At 39.4% G+C, this 23,912-nt stretch overlaps 2 protein-coding genes across 3 annotated transcripts in view; both read left to right on the top strand.

Moving 5' to 3' along the window:
• The window catches only part of pcloa (piccolo presynaptic cytomatrix protein a), a 42,648-nt gene extending 26,169 nt beyond the window's left edge, over positions 1-16,479 (top strand). The window contains exons 6-26 of one of the 2 annotated variants that reach the window (XM_079582736.1): positions 144-1,615; positions 2,251-4,300; positions 6,114-6,193; positions 6,337-6,412; positions 6,573-6,698; positions 7,676-7,784; positions 7,872-7,936; positions 8,143-8,312; positions 8,436-8,480; positions 8,618-8,748; positions 9,686-9,712; positions 10,406-10,499; positions 10,627-10,698; positions 10,777-11,017; positions 11,483-11,713; positions 12,532-12,714; positions 13,506-13,647; positions 13,727-13,788; positions 14,209-14,343; positions 14,703-14,848; positions 15,228-16,479. In XM_079582736.1, the coding sequence (XP_079438862.1) occupies positions 144-1,615; positions 2,251-4,300; positions 6,114-6,193; positions 6,337-6,412; positions 6,573-6,698; positions 7,676-7,784; positions 7,872-7,936; positions 8,143-8,312; positions 8,436-8,480; positions 8,618-8,748; positions 9,686-9,712; positions 10,406-10,499; positions 10,627-10,698; positions 10,777-11,017; positions 11,483-11,713; positions 12,532-12,714; positions 13,506-13,647; positions 13,727-13,788; positions 14,209-14,343; positions 14,703-14,848; positions 15,228-15,371 (5,801 nt within the window). In that variant the 3' untranslated portion in view covers positions 15,372-16,479. Of the gene's footprint in view, positions 1-143; positions 1,616-2,250; positions 4,301-6,113; positions 6,194-6,336; positions 6,413-6,572; positions 6,699-7,675; positions 7,785-7,871; positions 7,937-8,142; positions 8,355-8,435; positions 8,481-8,617; positions 8,749-9,685; positions 9,713-10,405; positions 10,500-10,626; positions 10,699-10,776; positions 11,018-11,482; positions 11,714-12,531; positions 12,715-13,505; positions 13,648-13,726; positions 13,789-14,208; positions 14,344-14,702; positions 14,849-15,227 lie in introns of those variants that run through there. The other variant, XM_079582735.1, reaches the window with a different exon arrangement.
• A 5,704-nt stretch (positions 16,480-22,183) lies between these two features.
• The window catches only part of cacna2d1a (calcium channel, voltage-dependent, alpha 2/delta subunit 1a), a 63,580-nt gene continuing 61,851 nt past the window's right edge, over positions 22,184-23,912 (top strand). Inside the window, exon 1 of the mRNA XM_079582752.1 lies at positions 22,184-22,496. Within this exon, the coding sequence (XP_079438878.1) occupies positions 22,417-22,496 (80 nt within the window). The 5' untranslated portion in view covers positions 22,184-22,416. The remainder of the gene's footprint in view (positions 22,497-23,912) is intronic.

Raw genomic sequence — 23,912 nt, 5'->3', positions numbered from 1 at the left:
TTGCGTATGTCTGCATGCCGTGGCTCTCATCTATTTTATGCTTGTTGCACCCATTTCCAGTTTTATTTTTTATTTTTGCACGTTTTGCTCCACTATAAAATGATTCAGCAATATTTTCAACTGATACTTTTGACTTTTAACAGGTGAAGCTGTTGACTACTCCAAAAAAGGAACATATGCTGGAATGACTATACCTCCATACACTGATGCTCGATCCACAAGTGCTGTTGGTACCATTTTTGGAACAAATAATGCTTTGAGATCCTCAAATGGAATAGTTTATTCCTCTGTGGGATCCCCGAACCCTTCAACATATGCCATTACCACTCAGCCTGGGTCAATATTTAGTACTACCTATAACTACCAGTCTGGTATGCATACAAGTGACACCATGCCGTCACTGTCCAACATTCAGAACTTGCCACTCACAAGATCACACAGTTTCCTCTCCACCATATCCACAACAGACACTGAGGTCCCTCTTAATCTTGAGCTCTCCAGAGCAGGTACCACAGGCGCATACACTGTCACTTCAGCATCACTGTCTCTGGACACTTACACTGATGCCTCCCTGGAAGCCATTGCTGCCTCTCTAGAGGCTCTCTCGTCGCCCATGGTCGCTGGAGATGGGCAGTATCAAGCGGAGCGCGAACGACTCGAAATGGAGAAACTCAAACAACAACGTTTGGCTGAGGAACTGGAAAGGGAGCGTCAGGAGATCCAGCGCTTCAGGGAACATGAACAGCTCTTGGTGCAGAAAGAACTAGAGGAGCTGCAGTCCATGAAGCAGCTGATTTTAAATCAACAAGAGGATGAACGTCAAGCTCACCTAATGATGCAAAAAGAGACATATGCACAGCAACAGCAGCAACTTGAACAAATTCAGAGACTCCAAGAGCAGCTCCGTTTGCAGCTTGAAGAGCAAAAGCTGAGACAGATGTATCCAGGTGACATTCCTGGCCATGGTGTACAGGAGGCTGTAGTCCTTGGACCAGATGGCACAGTACTGGCTCGAAAAATCACAGATAGTGGATGTCAGACAGATGAAGAGGATGACACAATTAGCAAGGCATACACAGCTGGAAGAAAGAAAAAAAATGTTAAAAAGAGTGTAGATAGCTGTTGTCAGACTGATGATGAGGACCAAGAGGAATGGGAAGAGAATAGAAACCGGCGACCACGCACTGCCAGGGGAGATAGAAGTGCCCAGTCAGAGGTATCTCTCCAAGCCCACACTGAAATTTCAATACAAACTGACTCAGAGGGCAATATTAGAATGGAATCCAGAATGGAGTTGTCTGACTCTGAGCGGACCTCACCAAAGAAACGTCCCACTCCATTAGAAATAGGACAGTCTGCTAACGTCAAAGCTGATTCCTACACCCTGCAAGCCCCCAAATCCCCTAAAGTACTGTATTCTCCCCAATCCCCCTGTATGTCCCCAAGCAAATCTCTTGAGTTTGTGTCCTATGAGAAATCACTGGGTGGTACAAACCCACAAAAACTAAGTCCAAGGGGAAAAGCCATGCAGAGATCCCTGTCTGATCCTAAGCCCATGAGTCCGACAGCAGAGGAGAGGGCAACATCTGGCACCCAGTATGGTGATAGCAATTCTGTGAGTAATGCAATTACCACATTTAAGCCTGCACTGCTTTTCCTGAACAGAGGACTTCTTTTCTTCCTTTACTTTCTTATAAATGCAATCAATTAAAACCAATTTGTAAATAAATCAAAATTATTTGTTGAAGCCCCATAATGAAAGGATAATACACATTTGTAACACAAATAGAATGAACTCATGGCAGCCTTATTTTTTTGTATTTAACATATGTACAAAATAGAAAATAGCTATTATATTCATTATTATGAATATCAATAGTTTTCTTATCAGTATATGCATACAATTTCCTGATAAATAGTACAGTAAATTGCTGAAAAAACAAACAAAAAATATATAAAAAGAAGTCATCTGGTTAAATGGACAGGATAAGTGTGTTCCCCTCCCCTCTCTAACCCATAGAGTTATTTCAATAAAACATTTTTATTTGATCTAATACAAACCTTAACCCTAATACTAACTACTAACTCATACTGATTCTAACTAACACTTCTTTAATCTTTAAATTCTTTCTCTTTAGTTACCATTTCTGGAACTTTCCATTCTAATTGCTTTGAGATAATGAAACGCTTACATACTGTATCTCCATATGTCCACCATTGTATGTCTATTTGACATTTCTTTATCTGCAGGGCAAAGCCAGCACCCCCACAGGCACTCAGAAGAAGGTGAAGAGGACCCTGCCTAACCCTCCTTCTGAGGAGGAGTCCACCGCCACAACCACCGCTGGACAGGCTGCTTACAGTACTAACTCAGCGAGGAGACGCATGTGCCGCAACTCCAACATGGCACGCGCGAAAATCCTCCAAGATATTGACCGGGAATTAGACCTAGTGGAACGAGAATCTTCCAAACTTCGTAAACGCCAAGCCGAGTTGGACGAGGAGGAGAAAGAGATCGATGCTAAGCTCAGATACCTTGAAATGGGCATCAACAGACGGAAGGACGCTCTGTTGAAGGAGAGGGAGAAGAGGGAGAGGGCATATTTACAAAGTGTTGCTGATGAACGAGACTACATGTCAGACAGCGAAGTTAGCCATATACGTGAGACGAGAAGTGTTATTGGGGCAGTGGAGGATGAGGAGATAGAGGTCCATGGTTTAGAGCGGCCCAGGACAGCCCCTCAGTCTGAACTAGATGAGTTTGATAACCCTCAAGACAAAAACGAATATGACAAATACTCTCAATACCCATACTCCCAAAGCCAATACCAGCAGTCCCTCTACCAAACGCCCCAGTCATACCAGTCTCCGTCCATCTACTCCTCTGTCCCGTCACTGACTAGCGCCCAACAGCAGAGCTATCACCAGATGCTGCTTCTCCAACAGAAAGCCGCTCGACAGGCCGCACTCCTTTCTGAGCTTGATGCCACTAAATATGAATTGCTTAACCGCCAGTCTGATCCCACCTCGTCGGCTTACCTTGGTGTCAAGTACGATAAATATGGTAACCATCTTGACCTCCGGGCTCTGGAGGTTGGAAGTATAGCAGGCACCCCCATGTCAGCTGTGTCTGATTCCTACTACCCAGATGTAGACCACCACACTCCTCGTAGTTACATGCTACTGGAGGATGCTGCAGAACTGGCTAAGGGGTCCACTGCTCTTTCCTCTTCCTATAGTTTGGCAGAGAGAGAGCTTGCTAAAGCAGAAAAGTTGCTGAGGCGGAGTGCTGCTGATTTGGGGTCCACCGACTATTTGGGTTCAACCTCTAGATTACACACGTATGGGAAAACCCCAGATGAGGAAGATACAATGGAGGAACCATATGAACTAAAACTTCTGAAGCAGCAGCTTAAGCAAGAGTTCAGGAGAAGTACAGGTGGTACAGAAACTCTAGACCAGCATTACTACGCCCCAACATCAGGTCTATCCAGTTACTCCCAAAGGCAATATCCCAAACCGGACAAATACAGCATCAGCCGGCTTACTTTGGAGAAGCAAGCAGCTAAACAGCTCCCAGCCTCTATGTTGTACCAAAAGCATAAAACACCACTGATAGAGCCAAAGTTATCTTCAAAATATTCATCCATTGCAGACAGGGGGCTAGAGTCAGAGTATACCAGTTACTTGGGTTCCAGTGGGTCTCCAAGAACAAGTCGTCTTATGCAAGACGAGATCACATTCGGTCTTAGGAAGAATATTGCAGAGCAACAGAAGTACTTAGGGTCTAACTTAGGGGCCAATCTAGCAGGGTCTCTAAACCTGGGTCAGAGCTTAGGCTTAGACTCTGCCTATCCCAGCGGTAGCCGTTCTAGACCCCCGTCCAGACCTACATCTTGCTATGGACTTGACCTATCAATCAAAAGAGACCCTTCTAGCTCTTCTTTAAGGCTAAAAGGAGATGGTGAATCTGGTGACGGATCGAGTTATCAGACACCATCTGGTCGCACCAAACCCACTAGCCTTCCTATAGTGCAGAGCGGCCGCGGAAGGATACCAATAGTTGCCCAAAACTCAGAAGAAGAGAGTCCTCTTAGTCCCGTGGGACAGCCAATGGGCATGGCTCGCGCATCCGCCGGACCCCTCCCACCCATCTCAGCTGACTCAAGGGATCAGTTTGGGTCGTGTCTGTCCCTGCAGGACCCGCAGCAGCAACAGCAGTTTATCAGGGAGGAGCCCACCAGGGGGAGGGGCTCTGCAATCCTGGATGATCTACAGGGCACTATGTCAGATAGCGAAGGTAAAAATAGTTATACTCTTAAAAATGTGTTTTTTATGTCTGTCTTGCATGCATTTATTCCTATTGAGTTGCTTGTTCTTTTGTGTATGTCATTAATTAAATATTTCTCCATACCTTTCTTGTGTTCTGTCAGTAGTGTTTGTTGCATATGTTTGCATGTGTGAATGTTGTACCACTGTCCTAGCTGCAAGCATGCTTTCTTTCACCATGTTCCATTTCGGTTGGTTTCTATAAATCTTATTATAATTTAGTTGGTAGGTCAGGATTCGCTCAGTGTTACTGCAATTAACACATAGATAAAAAACTTGTAGAATGACATCGCTCACATTTATGCTAAGTGCCTCCAACCATCACAAAATATGTTTGTAGGAATATTAATTGTTTAATATTAGATCATATAGTTCTGAACAAATTTGTGCAATAAAAGTTGTGTTTTTATTGACCTGCATGTGTTTTTTCATTTCCATTTTGCATGTAATTTGTCTTTATTTTTGACTGTTCTATATTCTACTGATTGTGGTTAGTTTGTTGCTTGGCATGTTGAAGGTAATGTTTATTGGGTAACCTGGCAAAAGATTAATATTATAGTGAGTGCAGCAAACATTAGCACAGTAATATCAATGTGGAAAGGCGCTGGTGTCAATTGTGCATAGAGGGGACACATTTTTATTGGGGTATTTGCTGCTGATTAGATCAAGCACCTCATTTCAACCAAAACCTAGTGTAAAGTCTCAAAATGTGGCTAAGCAGCATAGCACGAGAGCAATTCAATATTTAGTGTGTTAGTATGTAGCAGCATACCCCGTATTTGTAATTTCCTGGTTCACAAAACGACAAGTCATTACATTATTTACTGCAAGCGTAATATAACGCTCTACAATATTTGCAAGACATTTCTATATATTCAAGTAGCTAGCTTAGCACGTTTTAATTACTGTTAATACACTATTTTTGTGTACCATTCATGTACTGAGACAAATAGAAATTATGTAGTTCTACAACAATTGTCATTGATTTCAATGTTAATTTTTAAGTGAAGTTCCGATGGCTGGTGACGATGCAACCCAGGGTATAGTAACACATTAACAATAAAGTGCATATGACAGGTTTTAATGCTTTAGAAAATTTGACTTATTTAGAAGGATAACATTAGTTGTAAGTTCATCCATTTCAGTGAGGCAGTAATTTTAATGAAGAAATGTTGGGCAAAGTTATTTTAATTTTAATTTGTAGACTGCTGACAGGAAGTGATATAGAAGAAGGAAACATTCCATAGCAGTTTGACTCATTTCCCATTGACATAACATGGTGGCATGGCAACAGTTTAAAATTGTTTACCTTGTTCTATGTCACTTCCTGTCAGAGTCCAATAAGAAAGTGAAACTATAAACATCACAAAAATGGCCAGACTAAAAAAAAGCTGGGAACAATCTTAAGTCAAATCTTCAACATAATGTTTTTGCAAAAATTGTGTCTAATGTGTCATATGCACTTTAAGTATTAACCTGCAAGAATAATAACTAATATTGGATTAAACAACTTATTACATGTTGTCCACTTTTGCATACTTAAAGTATTTAAAATATTGCAGCTATATTTTTGCCAAAAAATCGATGCTGGTGAATAAACTAATGCTATTATTAATGCTAACTGTGAAATGTTGCCCGATCATTGTATGCTGCTTATTGCTAATTTGTTTCCAGACTTAATAATTGTTCCCATTCTTCTATCCAAATATTTCCTAAATACAAATTAGAAACCACAATAGTGATTTTAATTGGTCATAAAGTAAAGGATATGTGTGTTCTTTAAGCATATCACCTTCAATGTGAAGAAACCAACTGGTTTGAAAAACCTCGAGATGGACGACCAGATGCACTGGACAAAAGACAGGTGAAGCTTCAGCATCACTTACTAAATATGGTTAATATAAATGCAGCACATGGGGATAAGCCAGCTATTTCTGTGTGTGGTTTATGCCCATTTATTTATATACTCTTGATCTAATGCCTCTGCCTACTGTGCAACCACCACAGGTAAAAGGCTCCTATTACCCCTTCCCTCATCTCAGGGTTAAACTGCAGCGGGACCCCAAGGACCGCTCTGTCTCAGGTAATGCACTGTGTGATGGGTCAATATCTTAATACTTAGCTATATTAGCAAAATGATGATACCTTTGATGGACATTACGGTCTCATGTATGCCTTTGATACATAACATGAATAAATTATAGCAAATTCTTTGCAATTTTATCTTTTTTTTTTTACAAAAGGAAATGGTCTCGGTATTCGTATAGTTGGAGGTAAAGAAGTTCCTAAAAGTAATGGAGACATTGGAGCTTATGTGGCCAAAGTTTTACCTGGAGGAGCAGCTGAGCAGACTGGAAAAATCCTTGAAGGTAAGAGTTGATTCCCATGCATCTTTGAGTGTCCAAAAAAGCACTATACAGTGTGATGTATAATTATTGTCATTATTATTTTTCTGTCATATTGACTAAATTAAGCAAATGTTTGGCCCAGAAACATATGCAATGAAAAAAATATTAAATAGGCTGCTGGAACAGAAGAAGCAGAATCTCAAGGTGAACATTAGAATTGATCTTGATAAAAAAAAAAAAAAAGGTATCACTTATACAGAGTGGGGAATAAAAACTCTCTCATTAGACACTATAGTTGGATCATTTTGGATCATAACAGGATTATTGATAGAAATGTGTGGAATTATTGATTTCATATTGTACAGTCGGGAACTGTGAATGTGCCTGTTCCCAAAAGTAGTGTTGATAAAGCTGTAACTTGAGAAGTTCTTAGGTGCAGCCAAATGTATAGTTTGGGCATTGGTTATTACCAGAAATCTAACAACACAAACAATGCTGAAGTAATGTGTAATATGGAGATAATGCCAGTTGTCTGTCCATATCTGAGGGTAATTTACAGGAACATCGCCATCGTACCTCTTATCTCAATGACACACGAGCTCAGTTTTTTAAAAGTTTGATTGATTGAAGGCCATCAATGTTTAAATTGAGTTGAAATAGCAAATGTTCCCTGTTCCCAACGTCTTCAGTCCGAGAGTATCGCCACAAGCACAGGAACCTACTCATGAGCTGCTTCAGACCATGTAAGTCTCTTTGCAGGGTGTGTCGCGGAGTTTGCTGTGTTGTGTGGATCCTCTTTTCTCCAACTACATCCAGCCTGTTTGAATCTCTTTTGTGCTACAAGTTTTTTAAGCACTGTGGTTTTTAAAGTGTTTCAACTCTGCAATAATTTTTCTTTGGGTTGAAATTTTACTGGTAATAAGTAATTTGAGACAAGGAAAGCTCTATAAAGTGTGTCAAATACTGTTACATTTTACACTTTCATGACTTGTTTTCAGGAATGCAAGTTCTGGAGTGGAACGGTGTGTTCCTGACGGGGAAAACCTATGAAGAGGTGCAAGGGCTTGTTAGTCAGTCATGTAATGAGGCTGAAGTGTGTGTCAGACTGTGAGTAAAAACATTTAGCATTCAGACACATATATAACCAGTCAATGCTACTTCTAATAGTATTGAACTCAATTTTTTCATTTGCAGAGATCTTAATATGCTGGCTGAGTCAGAGACATCCCAGAACCTGAATTTCCAAGATCACAGTAAAAGTAGGTTCACATTTAGCTTTGAACTATCTTTCTGTATCGTCAGGTTTTGGCATTTGTTGGCGTTGTTACCACTCGTCTGATCTAACAACATATTCCTCTGTGTTTGAGTTTCATGTGTGTTCACTGTGAACATTGTTGAACCCACTCTTACAGGCACCGTCAAAAGCTGTTTATTAAATGTTGTTGACATGTGTGCGTCCTGTCAGGTGAGCGACCTCCCAGGTCTCCAGGCGTTGACCCCAAGCAGCTGGCAGCTGAACTGCAGAAGGTGTCACAGCAGCAGGCCCCCACTGCTCTACCTCCCAGCACATCAGCCACATCAAGCCCCGCACAGCCAGGATCACCGTCTGTCAGCAAGAAACGCCACAACAGCAAGGCAAGACACTTGCTATTGTTTTGGTGAAATATAATGATGAAAGTTATTAAATACCTACACCTAAATGATGCACTGATTCTTTAATCTGAAGTGCATTTTACCTGATGCTGTTCTCCATTACAGAGCGTAGAGAAGACTCATTCACACCCCATCTCAGGAGAGATACAGGTATGTCAATACAAAACATTCTCTATCTGGACTCTAAAATGTGATTCCATTAACTTTTTCCTCAAACCTAAGTGCATACAAACTAACAGCGGCAACTCTCAGTAAAATTATTGATTCTTTTTTGACTCCTCTTTTAGCTTCAAATCCACTATGACAAGCAGCTGGGAAACTTGATCGTTCATGTCCTGCAGGCCAGAAACCTTGCCCCACGAGACAACAATGGCTACTCTGACCCATTTGTTAAAGTGTATCTTCTTCCTGGGAGAGGGTGAGTCAACGGGTACATTAATATATGTAGTTGATGTATTTATTACTGAATGTGATGTTCAGGAATAGAGTTAAGTTGCTTTTGCAACATTCTTCTACTCTAAAAACCCTGTGAGAAAAACTTTATTATTTTTATGTTTTGTCAATGCACATTCCTAAACTCGGCTGAATGTCTCATCCTTAGATTGCGTTGAGCAGACAGATGTTTGTTATTTTCTCCTCGGACAACTTAATATTATCTGTCCAATGCAGAAAATTGTTAAAAACAGATCTTTTGCAGCATTTACTGCATTCTGTTGATGTGTGATTGGAAAATACTTTAAGTGCTACAAATCACTATTGATTTTTGTACTATGGTCTACAAGTGCATATTAGTAAGGCTTCATTCATCTTGGCACACTGTATGTAACTGGCTTTATACTATTTTGTTCCTGACTACCGGTATTTGTAGTACTATTTAATTGTTCCCATAATATACATATGACAGTGCTCATACACTGTCCTTTTATTTACATCAATGGTTTTGGAAACATGCATGTTATGCTATGCTACATGTCACTGTCACAGCTTTTTCAGTTTGTTTTTTTATTTTTTTTATCACAAATTCATTGGCAACACATTTAGAACACACATATATTATTATGTTCAAAGTGATAAAATAAAATATATATTTTACAGTCCTATGATAGGTCATATCATGAGTACCATTATCATCCATTTATCAGTCCACTAAAGTGGCTGTAAACAGATCTTCTCACTCACTGAATACAGTGACATAGTGAAAGTGCACAATACATTCACTCCCCTTCAGAAACATAAAAACCTTCAAAACTCAGCACTGTCCACAGTCCTCGGGCACTCGTTTGACCCCCCCACTCCCTCTGACTATTGTTTCTGTATGTTGTTCTTTATATTTAATGCATGCTGGATCCCCTCAGTCAGGTCATGGTTGTCCAGAATGCCAGGTATGTGATTTGCCCAATTTAACTATTATACTTTGATCCATTGGTTCTGTTGAAATGCAGTTGTCTCTTCTTGGATGTCAGTTTTATGAAGGTAAAACAGTGACTAACCAGGATTAATTTAATTTACCCAGGCACCCTAGATACTGCAATGCAATATTTTAGTAAACTATGACCATTTGTTGGCCGCACTAGTGTCTATATTAAGTATACATCAATTTGATATACCTAACCCTTTCTACTCATCCAAATGTCATATATTGTGTTCCAGTCAATTGAAAACCCTCCCTGTCTTTAAAAACTAACTAATATTGAAACTAATATTGAAATAGTCGCACTTACCCTGCAGCCTTCAGTCTTCACCAACCCACATACTGCAAAAAACATCCATTTTACCAACAGTGCAACATAGTACATTTCTTTTAGATATCACAGTATGGTTAATCCAAAATGGACTTTTTTGCAGCACACCCTGACGTTGTAGCCCACTGCTCATGCACACAGCCCGGGCCTTGTTCCTGTCACATTGTGCACTCCTCCAACAATGTGCGTCGCATCATCACCTCCCTTTGCTGTCACCGTTTTCTGCACTGTGTACTATTTACACTGTTCTCACCTCATTGTGGTAACCTGCATGGGCTGTGTTTGTGAGTGACCCCTATTACAAGACGCTGTGTGTTGTCATGTGTTTTTCAGTGCTGAGAACAAGCGGAGGTCCAAGCACGCTGGCAAGAGTATCAATCCTGAGTGGAACCAGACTGTGATCTACAAGAACATCCATCTGGAACAGGTAGATACAGCAGCCATGTCTCACTAATAAAGAGCATTATGAGAAATATAGAGCTAAACAATGGTCAAAGCAAAGCAAGTTTACTATTTTACTATTTACTATTTATTCTTCTCTTACTATGCTGCAGCTAAAAAAGAAGACCCTGGAAGTCAGTGTGTGGGACTATGATAAGTGCTCATCAAATGATTTCTTAGGAGAGGTAAACTTGATTTTATCCTGTTGCATACTTTACCCATAATTCTTTTTGAATTTGCATCACCGATCCTTTTGCTTTTAGGTCCTTATAGACCTGTCCAATACAGCTCAGCTGGACAATGTGCCTCGATGGCTCACTCTGAAGGAACAGAGTGAAGGGGACCACCACCGGCGATCCCACTCAGGACAGAGTCGTCACAGCTCCAAAACTTCTTCACAGCATTCCTCACCAAAAACTGGCTCAACACATGATATCCAGGATTCGCCTAAATCATCTGTCACTAAGAGCCGAAGTCATGGTGTCTTTCCAGATCCAGCAAAGGGTAGGAAAGGATAAACTTTACTGTCCTGCTTGACTTTAGCAGTATCACTACCAATTCCCCAGTACTATATTTTTTAGATGTTCCGTTTTGTTGATGCCTACTTTATTTGTTACAGTTAAGCTGCTTTGATCAGTGCTGCTTCATCTGTCTAGTTTCTCACTGTACAACTTGCTCTCTGCTTCTGCACTCATTATTTTTGCATCTATTACAATCTTCATGCTTCTTGCTTTCCTGTGGTCTGTTGTCTTGGTTGCCATAATTTCACAAAAGTCAAGGACCTTGCTCTAGCCTTCCTTTGATACAAACTAACACAGATGGCAGCATGGCTGTAAAATAGTTATTGGTGTTGGCATTTTAGAACGTCTTAATAGCTGGATTGAAGTTGTGCAACACCATAGCTGTGTGTTGCAGTAAAAGTAAGCCAAAATGCAGATATTTAATAATTTGGTAATCTGGTTGTTTTAGATGCACAGGTTCCCTCTATTGAGAAATCTCACAGTAGCCCTGGCACAGCGAAGCCTTCCCAGTCTGAGGGCCAGAGCCAAAGTCATGGACACAGCCAACACTCTCGCTCACACGGTGCTCACTCCAAAAGCACCACACGGCACCATCAGGACAGCGGCAGCGGAAGTGGCATAGCCACAGGTGATGCCCCTCAGCAATCACTTCAGCAGCCACCACAGCGCCTCCAACCAAGTAAACCAAGACGCAAATAAAGCCCACGCAGCATGGCTTCCTCACATTCATCTGTTCAGCCTTCTGTTCACTTATTTATCTTTTCTTCCTTTGGTTTTCTTTTGGATTCTTATCCTTCACAATGACACCCCCTGGTACTTCCCCTGTTTTCACCTTGTTACCAGCCCTCACACTTCTCTTCTGTATGTAATGATAGACCAAGTCCTTGTAAGCACGTTTACTATAGTCCTGTTCCAAATGCTTTTGGAGTACTAGCAGTATTCCACAAGCAATAAAAGCTGTACCTATAAAAAACATTGCTCAGTTAAAATAAATGTGATCCAATGTTAATGTAGTGAAATAAACCTTTCGTGAAGTTTGATCAGAACAATGAATGCATAAATACTCTTAATAACAGAAGAAAGTTGTACCCCAACGTCTTTTGAAATAATATCAACCCTCATTGATATTACTATTTAACTTTTTTGTGCAATTTTTTTCTCTTTTTTTTGTGTTTCTAAACAAAAAAAACTTCATCCTTTGTGATGATTGCTCTGCATGCAGTTGGTTACCTCCCTTCATCTGTTTAATCAACTACTGAGCACTATTCACCCCAGTTCATGCTGCACAGCCTGCCTCATAGAGACATGCAGGAGGCACCAATGTGCACTACTCACTGTGGCTGCATGAAGTTGGTAACCATGGTGAAGAGACAGTGTTCCTCTCTCTGAATATCCATCTTGCTCCTCCCTTCACCATCTTAAACTGGAACCATGACCTTTGCTCCCTGGTGCTGACCTCTCATGTGCGACTCACGGCCACATTAACAATGGATCCAGGCCAAAGGGGCCGTTTTTCTCTGAGGCACCAGCGACACAGCGTAGTGGGTGTGCTCACCGTTCAGAGAGCCCAATCCGACTGGCTGCCCACCCTTCCGCCTGTGTCCGATAGGCGCCCTTCGGACAACAGACATGTGACCCTGAGGAAGGCCTGGTCAGAGGAGAGGCCCCAGAGCAGCGGAGGTGAGAGCTGTGCAGTAGGATGGAGCCATAAAATGTATGCGAAAGATGCTAAACTACTAATGCACATCTGTAAAAAGAGTGAGGGGCATCTTACTAAACTTACTAAAAAGAGCATAAGATAACTTGACTAAATCACCTTTAAGATTTATGCAGTTAAACACACTCTTTAAAAGACAACCAGCCCACTTCACATTCATCATCGCTCTCACAAAATCAAGAGACGCTGGTGTTACAGAGCTCATTTTTGAGTAGTCACAGAGATGTGTTTAGCATGAATCTTGCCACAAACATTTCACATCATTCATAATCGTTCAGAATGAATAAACAGCTCTGATGAAGATTTAAAAAAAAAAGAAAAACAGTGCAAGCTTTAAAAATCATGAATACAATTATAAAAGAAGAAAGACTAATTAAACTTTAAATGGAAGATTTGCTCATATTTTACATACAGTTCACTAACAATATTAGTTTGGGATGTCTCTTGCTTGGTCTGACCTCTCCATAAACATAGTCCTATGTCTGTAATGTCTCAGAATAAATCATGTTGTTTAACCACTCTTTCATTGCATTACAGCATTACAGCTTTGTCAATGATGATGACATTGTGTGCTTTTTGTCAATAGTCTGTTTGTGTGATTCATTATAATAATATGTCTGTGTGCATTGAGGGCAGTTTCCTTTGGATAATACGTTTTATTTGGGCTATTATAATGATTAAAATATATAGAACTTTCAGTTCTGACCTCAGCAGAGGTCAATACTACATGTATTTAGTTGTGGTGTTTGTGCAGCCCGCTCTGCGTACAGATCTGGTGAAATTCCAGTCACTGCGGCCTCCCTGGACAGCGGGCTGAGTGGGAGTGTCTACAGCCTGCTGGACGAAGAAGCAGAAGCTAATGAGGTGGATAGTGCCATCTTCCAAGTGCCCAGAATGTGAGAAATTTTATTTACCACTTTCATTTCAATTCATTCATTTCAAAAAAGGACATGTTAAGATTTGTTTTTATTTCAGGGGGAAAATTCCCAATGGCACAGACATGGTGAAATCATCCATGGGGCACAATGATGGTGAAGGTAAAATTCATATTAATAACTTATCTTATGAATGTTTTGATATTTTATTGATGACAGCAAAGACATTTATACAGTAAATATTGTATTTATCTGTAATGCTAACTTTTTTTTTAATGAATACCCATAATGCAAGTCCCTGGTGGTCAGATATTGTACTACTGTAATACTTATTTTCATTCTGACTTTCATTTGACTGCAGCTATAAGGTCAATTTCTGTACCTGGACTCGAGGACACCCTTGAAAACGAGATGCTCCATCTCAAGGGGTTATTCCTTTTCAGTAAATAAATGTCAAATTCTAAACTTGTGTCACAAATAAATAAATCATTGAGCCAATTGGCTTTATCTGAGATCAGCTGCCAGTCTTGCTCCACAGTGTATGCCTGTACCTCATTGTCTGAATGTTTTATATGTTTGTAGGCAAGTCTCATGTTATGGGGGAAATTAAGATTGCTCTCAAAAAGGAGGCGAAAACAGAAGGTGACCATCTGGTCTTGGAAATTCTTCAGTGTCGCAATATCACGTATAAATTCAAATCTCCAGACCACCTGCCGGGTATGAATGTACCTCTTGCAAGTTAGTGACATGCATAAATTTCAATCACAAACATCTCGAAACATATCCATCTTATGTAATATTTTGTATTTGTTTATTGGGACGGGACAGTGCATGTTAATGAACCCACATTGGACTCATGCATGTAAACACGCTACGCCGGGTGGTGGCCATGGTCCCAACTCCATCCGTTAGCATGCTAACAGCTCATCTATTTTAAGAGATTAATTTGCATTTTAAATCAGAGCAAAGCAAAGATATAAAAGTGTTCAAACATGACCACATTTAAGGAGCACACTATTAAGGGCCTTTGTGCCTCGCAACACCTGTATTAAAATGAGTCTTAATGTGATTTCTAGACCTTTATGTGAAGCTGTATGTGGTGAATATTGCGACTCAGAAGAGGATCATCAAGAAGAAGACCAAAGTTTGTCGTCATGACCGAGAACCATCTTTCAACGAGACTTTCCGCTTCTGCATGAACCCCACAGGACATGCTCTGCAGGTGACCACTTTTGTCTACACCAGAGATGCACTGATCCTGCTTTTTTACTTCATATACCAACACACTTGCAAACAGGTTTTCCCATTAATAAATTGAAATGTAAAAACATCACTTTTCTACACAAAATTAATATGTGGACAGCTTCTGCATTGCACATAAGCTGTATAAGACCTTCAACAGTGGTCAATATTATTTCATGACTGTATCTGACCCAGTAAACGTCCTTTAAAACGACGAGAGCCAAAGCCCCTGAAATACCTGATCCTGTATTTTTTTATGGATCGGCACTTGTATTAGATATCAGTATCGGTGCATCCCTTGTTCACACTATACAAACTGTCCATGAATATGTGTATGTACTAATCCTCCCTTTCGACAGCTCTTTCTGGTGTCGAATGGAGGCAAGTTTATGAAGAAGACTCTGATCGGTGAGGCCTATGTGTGGTTGGACAAAGTGGACCTACGTAAACGGGTTGTGAGCTGGCACAAGTTGCACGCCAGTACTGCCCAAATCCACTCATAGAGGGAGGCCGAACATGCCAGCGGCCACGCTTTGTTTCCAGTAAGGATCTGTCAATGTGCTTTGGTTGAACCAAACTTTGGGTGCAGTGCAACCATGGATGATATGAAGTGAACTGATCAGAATAATGTTTTTTGGGTGAGAATGTTTATATGTTTACAAAGTGTGTGGTGTAGTGTAGCCAGGGTCAAAGGTCAAGAGTAATCAACCAGGTTATTCACACTTTAACATGGAGTCACCACATATTGTATCTATACACTTACATTCACTAATACACAGCTGTCATTCACACTGGAAATAACACTGACGTTTACTAGAAACAGGGAATGGATATTCAGTAATTGTAGAACTTAGATACTTTATTTATTAAATTATTTCAAAGGCACTATAAACACCATATCCCATCCCTTTATTGTGATCAACAGAGAAATTTGTATTACTCCTATATGAACTTATCTTATTTATTTTTATAATAAAATAAAAGCAGGAACTTTTATTTGCCGTATCCTTGGGAAGCATAGTCTATTTTGTATCTCACTAATGAGCATTCCACTTCAAGATGAAAAAAAAAAAGTTAATCCTTATTTCCTATTAAAGCATCCAACGTGTTTTCTCTCAACTTAGCTTAAATTGATATGGATTAAAGATTATTATGTAATGTAATATTCATTTTAACTGATAGCAAATGAGTCTTGATTGACTGTATATTGTGCGGATTAGTGTTTGGTTAGCAGTGCCACATGTTCCGCAATGAAGCCTTCAATGGTTCATGTTGTAAATAACAAATAAAATGGTAACACTAGAAATTTAAATATATTGATCAGTATATAAATAGAATATATCGTCAGAGCTATCTTTATCACAGACAATCGAGTGATTGTGTTGTGATGATTGTGACTTTTATTTACCCAGAGCCCCCCCCCCACAAATGTGAGTCCTTTATTTGACATGTGACATATTTTTTTTACATGTATTTTTATTTCTCCATGAGATCCAAGCACACAACTTAAATTAGGCTGCTTTTGTAGTATTTTGCACTTTGGCTCCGAATGTAAAGCTGGCACGGTGATTTTGCTTTAAATAACACATCCACAGAGGTCTTTATGTTCAAAGTTAGGACAAGAAGAGGGGCTCAAGACCTGTCGAAACACAGAGACAAATAAACACTGGATTAAAACCACCAGGTTATGAAATGTGTCAAATGTTCATTAGCAGTAAGACATTTGTGTTGTATGTTGTTCCATGTTCCTCATATACACATCCCGTCCGCACATAAAACAATACTATGATGAGCTGTTAATTCGTCAAGCATTTTAAAAAGGGTCATTCAGTGCCAATCGTGGAAGTGACAAGTGGCTTCATGAGTTACTCGTGCTCTGGAATTCAGATTCTGAGTGACTTCTATGCAAAATTGACAAAGAGACCTTGAGCAATGCATTATATGAGCCACAATCGGGTATAGTTTGCACAGCAGTTTAGTTATTCCATTTTTATATTCTTAATCCAACTTGTTATTTTGTATTTATGTTTTATTATTATTGTTTATAGCTTTACAAAAGATGTGAGAGGTTTTTTATCTAAGCTTGTTGTTATTTGTTTACAATATTATGAGGGTCCAAATACTCAGAGAATCAGCGACATTTTCCTTTTTTTATTAACATAGAATCGCAAAAACTCAACTTTACAGGTAGAAATGTATTGAAAACACTCATCGTGCACTTGTCAATCGGTTTGTTTCATTGTTCGTTGTCCACAAGAATCGTATCAAAAGTTCAATTCTGCTTATCTGTTATCTTTGTGTTCTTGTCCCGGTATGTTTTGCATCCTCATACCAAGTCCATGCATGACATTGGCTTATTTAAACTGCGGTGTGTCCGACGTTATTGTTTTGCATTTCTTGTGATACTGAAGACAAAAAAACGCATTCATTTTTACTTGCACAACTGTCATCACTTCCCCCCCCCCCCCCAACATTGTAAATACATGTTTTGTAGTGGGATTTGTGCAAATAGTTTATTGGCAGGTCATTGGATAAACTTGACTTGAACAGTGTAGAGATGAAATGATAAAAAAAAAAACCAAGTCATCTGTCTTTATTATGAATTGAGATTTTACGCATCCCTTCACCCCAAACACGAAAGCATTTGTCGAAATCTATCTACTCAAATCAACTAGTTGCAGGAGATTTAAATGTGCCCCCCCTCACTGGATGTTGCATGTTTTGTTGATGGTTCATACTATTTTTGTGTCCAGATTATAATAATGAAAAACATGAAAGAAGTAGAACGGTGCTGAACAGAGCGAAATAGATCTAGAGGTAAATAGTTATGATATTGTATGCTGACTGTACAAAGATATGCTTGTAAAACCTGTCCCGGTTTTCCTATTGTAAAGTAAACTGACATCTGCTGTCATGGTTTTGTGATTGTATAAAGAAGGTATTGATAAAATATGCAAATTGTGCTGTAAAAATGGCTGTTGCCCCACGTGTCAATATTAAATATCAGTACTCAACTCAACGCTTGTGTTTTTGACTCTGGCACTACATGCATATCCTTCAGTTTGTTTGTTTTGTTTGGCCACACATCAATTTTGATAGTTCACAATGTGATTTTATACATTTTGTCTAAGTCTAAAGTCTTGAGATATTTTACATTGTGGAAGTTCAAAAAAATAGACCTCCGCGCGCGCATACTTCCAATTAAATGACCAATCATGTTCTCCAAATGAATGCACTTTTTCATCCGGCCAACAAGCGGCGCCAGAGTCATTTTAAGAAGGAGACACTCTCGTTTGGAGGTATGTTTCTTTTATTTGCAATTATAAGAATAATAATGTGAATCTGTGACAGTGTGAGAATCTACCGTAAATGAGCAGAAATAGAAACAGGTCGAAACACTTTTGAACATGTGGTAGACACAATAAAATGTCACCAGTAAGAGTAACTTTAAACAATTTTTCCTCCTGTGGAAGTGTAAGTACTGGGAGAAAATTAAGTTTGTGTATTGTGAGTACTAACCGTTTGAGAGTAAAAGTCTGATTTGTTGCAGAAGTTACATAAATACAGAGGAACAAAAACAAAACAAAAAGAAATAAGGGGCATATGAAACACAGATTGCATTTATTTTGTTTGTGCCTTTTATTTCCTTGTTTCCCTCAAGTAATAGAACTGGTGCTTCATTATGATGTTGCTCAAGTAGAAGTTAAAAGTGTAAAACTACTCGAAAGTAGAATTACTTCCAAACGATACTCAAGTCGTTAGAGCAGCGATCTGACGATACCATTTACGTGTATTACTTCTTCTTACCACCAGATGGCAACACTTCCAGCGGTGGGAAGTAACAAAGTGAAAAGTACAAGTTATAGGTAATAATACTACTTTTACTTTACTTAAGTCAATTTTATGATGAATACTTTATACTATTACTTTACTACATTTTAGAACCTGTATTTGTACTTTCTACTCCGCTACATTTTTAAATTGGGTAAAAAGTAAAAGTATTTTATCTTTCCCATGAACTGGTTTAGTTCCAGTTAGAATTGGTTTAGTGGTTTACTCCTGTTTAGAACTGGTTTAGACCTGGTTTATTTCCTGTTTTTTTGTGAATTACTCGTTTAGACCTGGTTTGATTCAAATGATTTAAATAAAAATCCTGCACATTAAACTCTTAAATACTTTTACTTTTTACTTATAAAGTACATTTTAAATGCATACTTTTATACTTTTACTTTGGTAAAAAATATCTGATGCTTTTACTATTGTCCATTTTTGGTCCTCTATCTGCACTTTAAATTTAAATTATTTAAATATTGATAATATTGAATCAGTTGCCTCTTGTGTATCTGTTGAAACTACAGAAGGAGTTTCAGTTGAAAGAACTTGTGCCGCTTCATACTTTCAAATCACTATTGACAAATCTTGAAACAAAGTCTTTCACATGTTTTATCTGAGTGTATTATATTGATTTAATATTTGATGATCTTTGTACAAATGTAAATTCCCCTGCATCTTGAATCTCAATGAGTTTTATCCTGGATGAATAAAGGTCAAATGAATATAATAGTACTGTACCAAAATCTACGCAGACACAACACATATCATATTAAAAAGTGTATTCTTTTAAAATGTACTTCATAATAAAACATATGATAATATCGAGCTTTTTATTAGACACTGAAACAATAGGTTATTACTCTAAATTAAAGACGGTTTACTTCGCACATCAACAGGTGCGTAAGAGAAGGCAGAGAGGCTAAACGTAGTACAGGAAAAATCTCTCACACACTATATACTTGCAACACCAGTGTTCCTTTATTAATGCAATGTTTCGGCCAGTGGCCCTTCGTCAAGCAAAATGCTCTAAATTAGAAATGTAGGATATGGGTCATATATAATAACAACTCACTACAGAGTTAACCATTTTAGCAGAACATGTTTTGAGTATTCTCACCTTGATCATAGTTGTCATTCTGTTTATCTGTGCTGCATATTAATAACAACAATTCAATCATGTTTTTAGTGGATACTACATACTAAAGATGGTTGCAGTGTGTATGTGTGTGTGTGTGGGTAAATAGCCAGGCACAGTTTTGAATAGCTGTAGTATACTAAAAGTCGATGCTATGTTGCTTATGCCACTCCACTTCTCATTCAAAGATGTGACCCTCTTCAAGCAACAGTCCAGAATCCTGAGCCTGTCATCAGCTGCACAGAAAGAGGTGAGTAACAGATAACATTGCCACACATGCATAGTTTTTACTCCAGGCAGTGGTCTCAAATACCAGAAAATATAACAAATATTTAAAAAACATTTTTTTGTTATGAAGACATAGTTGTATAGTATTTGTTTTTTATTGTAAAGGAGCTTTCCTACTTGAAAAACTACCCGACAGCATTGAGTCTTCACGTCCAATCATCCCCAATTCCTCCTGAAACCCAGTTTTCTGTCACGGGATGGCAGTTTCACCCCATGGCCTTCTTTCTCTGGCCCGTAACATCTCCTACTGACAGAAGAGTTTGGGTAATAGTAATGTGATCAGTCAGTGCACAGAGGGCACTGAGGCTGCCCCTGTCCTGAGTGAGACATCATATCACACACACTCGCCATCACTCCTCTCACAGAGTCGGCGCAGCTTTGTGGCCCACTGTCTATAAGGAATAAAGTAAGGATGTTTTGTTTATCTTTGGCCAGGGATTGCCAAAACTTTTCAGGCTTAGTTTAGATCAGTGGTTCTCAAATGGTGGGTCAGGACCCAAGAGTGGTTCATGGAGCCTTTCCCAGCAAGCATTTCTTTTAACACCTATGTGCAGAAAAAGTACAGAATCGCTGTTCGTCTGTTAAAATGACTGTTATTCAGTAACAATTTGAGGATAAGACAATATTTTACATTAAATTTTACAAGTCTAAGTCGCATGAGGGTCGCGGCTTGTTAATTCAAGGATGATGTGGGTCCTGACGCCATACCAGTTGAGAACCACTGGTATAGACAATATCAAACAAAACAACTGTCTAAGCCAGGTTTAGTAGGCTATATCTGTATTTATATTGTTTACAGATTTATTCTGTTTCCAATTAAGAATTAGAATAAATAGCCTACACTATCTATCTGTTTCTTTTTCATATCATGAAACCATGATGGGGTGAGCGGTACCCTCCGCTCACCCCACTTTGGAAACCACTAGCTATCAATAATGCCATGTGTGAGCAAAGATGAAAAGTTAATCAATCTTCAGCCTGTTGTGATATATCGAATCCAAAAAGGCAGAGCGTTTGGCCTGATGTAAGATGTGCCCTGCCCCTATGGAGAAAACAACAGCGTTACAGCCTTGAGTTGCTAGTTTTGAGGCAGAGAAGGGTTGCTTGGCAACGGCAGCAGGGCAATTCCCTGGACAGGTGGGAGGGATGTTCTGTTCAGGCCACACCTGCTGCAGGCGCACTCATGCCTTATTACCCTGGAAACACCAGTTTGATGCCTTCCTATGCTAATGCTCTTTTACATCTTCAGAACATTGGGGAAAACTCAATAACAAAGCATTCAAAACATTGATTCTCTCTGTGAAAGAATTGGTCTACTTACTTTCTGGTTAACAACAACAAAAATAGTGAATTGTGAATCTTCCATGGCCTTTAACCACACTCTTGCTAGCTGCTGTTTCTCATTTACCCATTTACTTTCAAGAGATGGTGTAATCTGACTCGGGTAACTGGACTGCTATTTGCACACAGCCCTTATGTTTGTCTGATTTATGGTGGCAAATGCTACAGTGTGGTTTGTCCTCTAGATACTTTGTGTCACACTTGTGTACCCTGTTTCTATGAACAAGAACAGGGAGGCTTCTTGAGTCCAATGTTCAGTCAGGAAACATCACTCTCTTATGTTTTTGCCCTTTTTTGTTCCCAGAAAAGATTACAATCTGAAAGAGTGGTCTGACATATATTTTGCAATCTATAGAAGTTACTTCATATTAGTTTTCTTATTGTGAAATGTGCAGTAAATGCAGTATTTATTAACTCTTAATTTGAGAGAATATTGTACTGTTGTATTTAATAAAACCAGTGGGAGAATTGTTTAATGTAAATACCACAGATTGGACTTTTAACCAGTGTTATTGGGAGGATAGTGCGTTTGGAAAACAACCTCGCAGACAAAGTCAGTCTAATTAGTATCAAAGCGAGTAAAAAAAAACCTTTTTATCTTCACCTCCATGCACCCCTGGTTTACATCAATCACGCGGGTTTTACACAAACAGACGCCTCTAAAAGCTTGTTACTTTCCGCTCTCTGAGTTATATCGTTTCTATGGGTTTACATGCACTTCCTCAGATGGATGTTTGAACATAGGCTTATCAAAGTTTCATATTGACGCTCATATTGAAGCCCCCTCCTCAGACCAACAGTGGGGAGGGATTACTAGATGAGATTTGTTTTCAAACGCGCACCGATGGCGGTGTGAGGCGTTTGCCTGAGAGCGAGCAGCGCTGAGGATTTGCGGATGCTCTTCTAAATTTCCCCATGTGGATCGGACGGGAAGTAAAACAACTCAAGCTATGGATTATTCAATTGGTGTAATTTTACTTCTCGCCACGTTCTCGTCGGTGTCAACCGGGCAATTCCCAACAGCGCAGATGTAAGTACTGTTGCTGGTTGTAAAAGTCCGCTTACGCGCTTTTAAACTGCATTATTTTGCACAGGACCTGTTCCTCTGACTGTAGCTACTGCCAACAATAGGTGACCATCTTATGCCATTATAGTTTTGGCCTGACAAAAGTGAAACTGTTGAGCGTATTTTCACACTTTGTGTCAGTTCTGAGGCTCCCAAAGAACATTGTGCTTGACTACGAGTTGTCTTTGTGGATCGTTATAGCCTATTTAGGCCATTTGTGGTTCGCTCGCTGAAGAGTGACATGAGGTTGGGTGTCAAGGGAATTATTCTACACATTTTGTTGTGCGTCTCATTAGCGTAAAGGGTTTGCAAAGTTTCTCAGTCAGGAGGAAGAATACGCGTTTTAATTTTTCTCCAGGAGGGGGGAAAACAGTGTAATGTGGGTACTAAAGTATCTTCCTATTTTGTTTAATACCCAGAGCCCTGGCTGAAATACATGCTTCTTATATGTCCCCATTTGTAATGCACTGCACTTATTGCTATTTTAGTTCAAGTATCACAAGATCAGTTTGAATCTGATCCCTTCATCTATATTTGCAATGCTACATTAATAGATGCTGTAGATAATGTTTCTAAAGTGATACTCTGAATCAGCCATCCTCAAAGTCTAGAGGGTTGCACCCCCCCCTTATCAATACCCACGTTGCACCCCAATAATGACAGCAACTGGACTGGAATTCCAAACCCAGTCCACATCTTACCTAATTCTAAAGACTAATAAGTTAAATACTGACCTAAAGTAGCTATATTTAACAAACACATGTCATGTTCCTTTCTAAATCAATATTTGTCAATGTACACGTTTTAGAGAAAAGCTTTGGCAATGCCTCTGAGGCCCCCTAACCTGCTTTGAGAACCACTGCTCTAAATGATTATTATAAGTATTATGCCTTTGCCTTCTCATCTCTCACTTCACACACTCAATCAACAGGTTTAAGATACTGAGGATGGTTGTAATAAATGGTTAACTGCATTTGGCTTGTTTGAAGCCCAGTGGCTCCCTACAGTGATGGTAAGTCATGATGGCACTCAGCCTAATGGCCCAGTGCTATGATGTCAGACTAGCAGAGTAGCCTGTCCACTCCCTTTATTTTATGGGCACTAAGTGGATTGATCTGTGGGTTGTGTACATAATATTCACACAGACTGGATGGGCAGCTCTAACTTCCTGATTGAAAAGAGCAATATGGCCACACAAATAATATCATTGGTTTAAGCCTTTACTTTTATAATAATACAGAATATTTATAATAATAAAGTGTCGGATCGTGTTGCAGCATTTTCTTTGTGTCAGCCATGGCTTCATCCACAGAAGAACTACCAGTGTGTTGTTCCTGCATGGTGGTGGTCTCCAGTCCACTCAGTAGTGTGATACATTTA

This window comes from Gobius niger (genome assembly GCF_951799975.1).
Source record: "Gobius niger genome assembly, chromosome: 2".
Lineage (NCBI taxonomy): Eukaryota > Metazoa > Chordata > Actinopteri > Gobiiformes > Gobiidae > Gobius > Gobius niger.
Note: the sequence above shows the minus strand (reverse complement) of the source record. Positions and strands in the feature narration are given on the sequence as shown.